The following is a 2500-nucleotide window of genomic DNA, read 5'->3' as shown; positions in this document are numbered from 1 at the left end:
AATTAGTTTCAGTGATGACTGTGTCCTCTAATACTCGTCAGAATGAAAAATATATATATGCATCACACGGGTACTGAATTTCGAAGTCTAATTATTGCTGTCCTCCATAGCAGGTTTGAAGCTCTAGTTGCCTGTGCATGAGACGCTTTGGTGGCTCCTCTGCAATAGCTGAACGGACGCTTGTTCAAACTTACTATGGTAAGAACACTCAGACAATTTTGACCAGTTGTTGGGAGCGTTGATTATATTTCAGCCATTATCCAGATCATAAGCTAAACATATCTTCTATTGATGTATGCATGAGTTATGGAGCCGATATTTCGAATGGCTTGAGACCTCCTGCCCAGGGAGGAAGCGACCCTGAATCCCTTTCGAATCGCCTCGTCCCGGCGGGATTAGCGTCGCGGCGGCGGCTGAAGTGTGCATAAGCTGCCTTTTAATCCGTTGCAGAACGAAAGGCTTCATTACCGACGGGACTCCATTAGTGAGTCGCGGGTTCATTACTGACCGGAGTCCATTACCGGCCCGAGTTCATTAGCCGGGTAGAAGGTCAGCTAAGGTCGCTCTCGAGAAAAGTAATCCTAGTAAATCCTTTAAGATCCTTTCCTCTTGTCGTTCGTCCCTCACCCCCACCTCCTCCCCGCCCGAGGGATTAGAGGCCGAGCGCTAAACTCTTCCAAGCACTTCTTTCCCGAGACGGAACTTCGGCGAAAACCTGGCGAGCCGTCACCGAGCTCAAGGGCGGCGGCCTCGCGAGGCTCCGACCGCGGGGTTTCAGGTGATGAAGTGTTCGCTTCGTAAAAAAAATGAAACATACATGTGCACATATGCATTTTCATAGTTACATATAGTGTATGATTTGTATGAATATGAAACAAACCATACATATCTCCTACCTGCGACACGTACTCGCTCACCTTCACACATACGCTCGCAGTAATAAGGTGGCGGGATAATGGCCCGATTTGTTCCACCTGTCAAGTTGACATCTCTATCTGCGGCCATACCTCGGAGGGGGGGGGGGAGAGGGGGCCGGAGGAAGAAGAAGAGGGGAGGAGACGTCGATGGGGGTGAGGAGGTCCCAGGGGGAGGTGTAAGGCGGGAGCCGGAGGTCAGAGGGGGGGGGGGAGAGGGAGAAGAGGAAAGGGTGTTTCTGGCGAGGGAGGAGGTCCCTTGGGGAGGGGGGAGGGGAGGCGGCCTAGGACCTGTCTCGAGGAGTGACACATTACCTGTCCGACCCAAGTCGACTTTGTATACGCTGGGCTTTTCCTGTGCCCTTTCTGTCTAGCTTTACTTATCTTATTTTTTCCCATCCAGCTGAGCACAAACACTCTCGCTTATAAGACTTCCCACTGAACACTTCAGGTGGAATCGAAATTTCCGCACTAAACCTCACCCAAGTGCTCTCGCGGAGATTAACGCCATAATCTGGAGGACAAAAACACTTGACTTACGAGACAGTGTTTGGTTGATCTCGAATGCATGTTGCCAAAGCCACAATTTGGGGTTGAAAATATCTTTTTTTTAATGAAATACATGTTCTGGATTAACATAGTTTACGGGGTCTGAAAGTATTTAATTTTTTATACGCTCTTACCGATGTCATGTCATTATCAGCGGTAAAGTTGATAATAGCGGGGAGGAGGGAAGAAGGAGGGGATGGAGGGAGGATGGAAGAAGGAGGGGAGGGAGGGAGAGAAGGAGGAGGGGAGGGAGGGAGGAGAGAAGGAGGGGGGGGAGGGGGGAGGGAGGAAGGAGGGGAGGGAGGGAGGAGAGAAGAAGGAGGGGAGGGAGGAGGGAGGGAGGAGGGAAGAAGGAGGGGAGGGAGGAGGGAAGAAGGAGGGGAGGAAGGGAGGAGGGAAGAAGGAGGGGAGGGAGGGAAGAGGGAAGAAGGAGGGGAGGGAGGAGGGAAGAAGGAGGGGAGGAAGGGAGGAGGGAAGAAGGAGGGGAGGGAGGGAAGAGGGAAGAAGGAGGGGAAGGAGGGAGTGAGAAAGGAGGGGAGGGAGGGAGGAGGGAAGAAGCAGTATATTGCAGCTGTTTTTCATTGATGTTACTTGGCCCCGAAATCTCTCTTCAGATTCTGTAACATAAGTAATGATGTCGTGGTGAGTATGATTGTGATATATTATGATAATTGAATCAGTAACCTGAGTGACCGACAAATAAGCTAATGTGAAACAACGAGCACCGAAGTAATGAGTAAGATTCTAATGGATTTTCTGTATGTATGTTATGCTTTCCCGCCTTTTTCTCTTCCCTGTTCACTTTCGGTGTTCTTTGCTTAATTATTCTACCGCTTGGGGCTCGTGTGTGTGTCTGTGAGTGTAGCGTTCGAAGGATTTCTGTGTGCTGGTTCTCTGGTGTTATTTAGATTATTTCCATCTGTCTGTGGCGATCAGTCTTCTGCCCCTTCCCCATTTATCCCCCTCCCCTTTCTCTCCCTTTCTCTCGCCTCGATCCGAAGGCCTTTGAGCCGCTCGCCCTCCAGCCTCGCCGTGAC

At 50.6% G+C, this 2500-nt stretch overlaps 1 protein-coding gene across 1 annotated transcript in view; it reads right to left on the bottom strand.

The window, feature by feature from the left end:
- The window catches only part of LOC138863300 (Krueppel-like factor 16), a 3422-nt gene extending 2417 nt beyond the window's left edge, over positions 1 to 1005 (bottom strand). The window contains exon 1 of the mRNA XM_070127490.1: positions 918 to 1005. Within this exon, the coding sequence (XP_069983591.1) occupies positions 918 to 1005 (88 nt within the window). The remainder of the gene's footprint in view (positions 1 to 917) is intronic.
- Between the last annotated feature and the right edge of the window lie 1495 nt (positions 1006 to 2500).

Source organism: Penaeus vannamei, chromosome 11 (assembly GCF_042767895.1).
Source record: "Penaeus vannamei isolate JL-2024 chromosome 11, ASM4276789v1, whole genome shotgun sequence".
Classification (NCBI taxonomy): Eukaryota; Metazoa; Arthropoda; class Malacostraca; order Decapoda; family Penaeidae; genus Penaeus; species Penaeus vannamei.
This window is presented reverse-complemented; position numbering and strand designations above follow the sequence as displayed.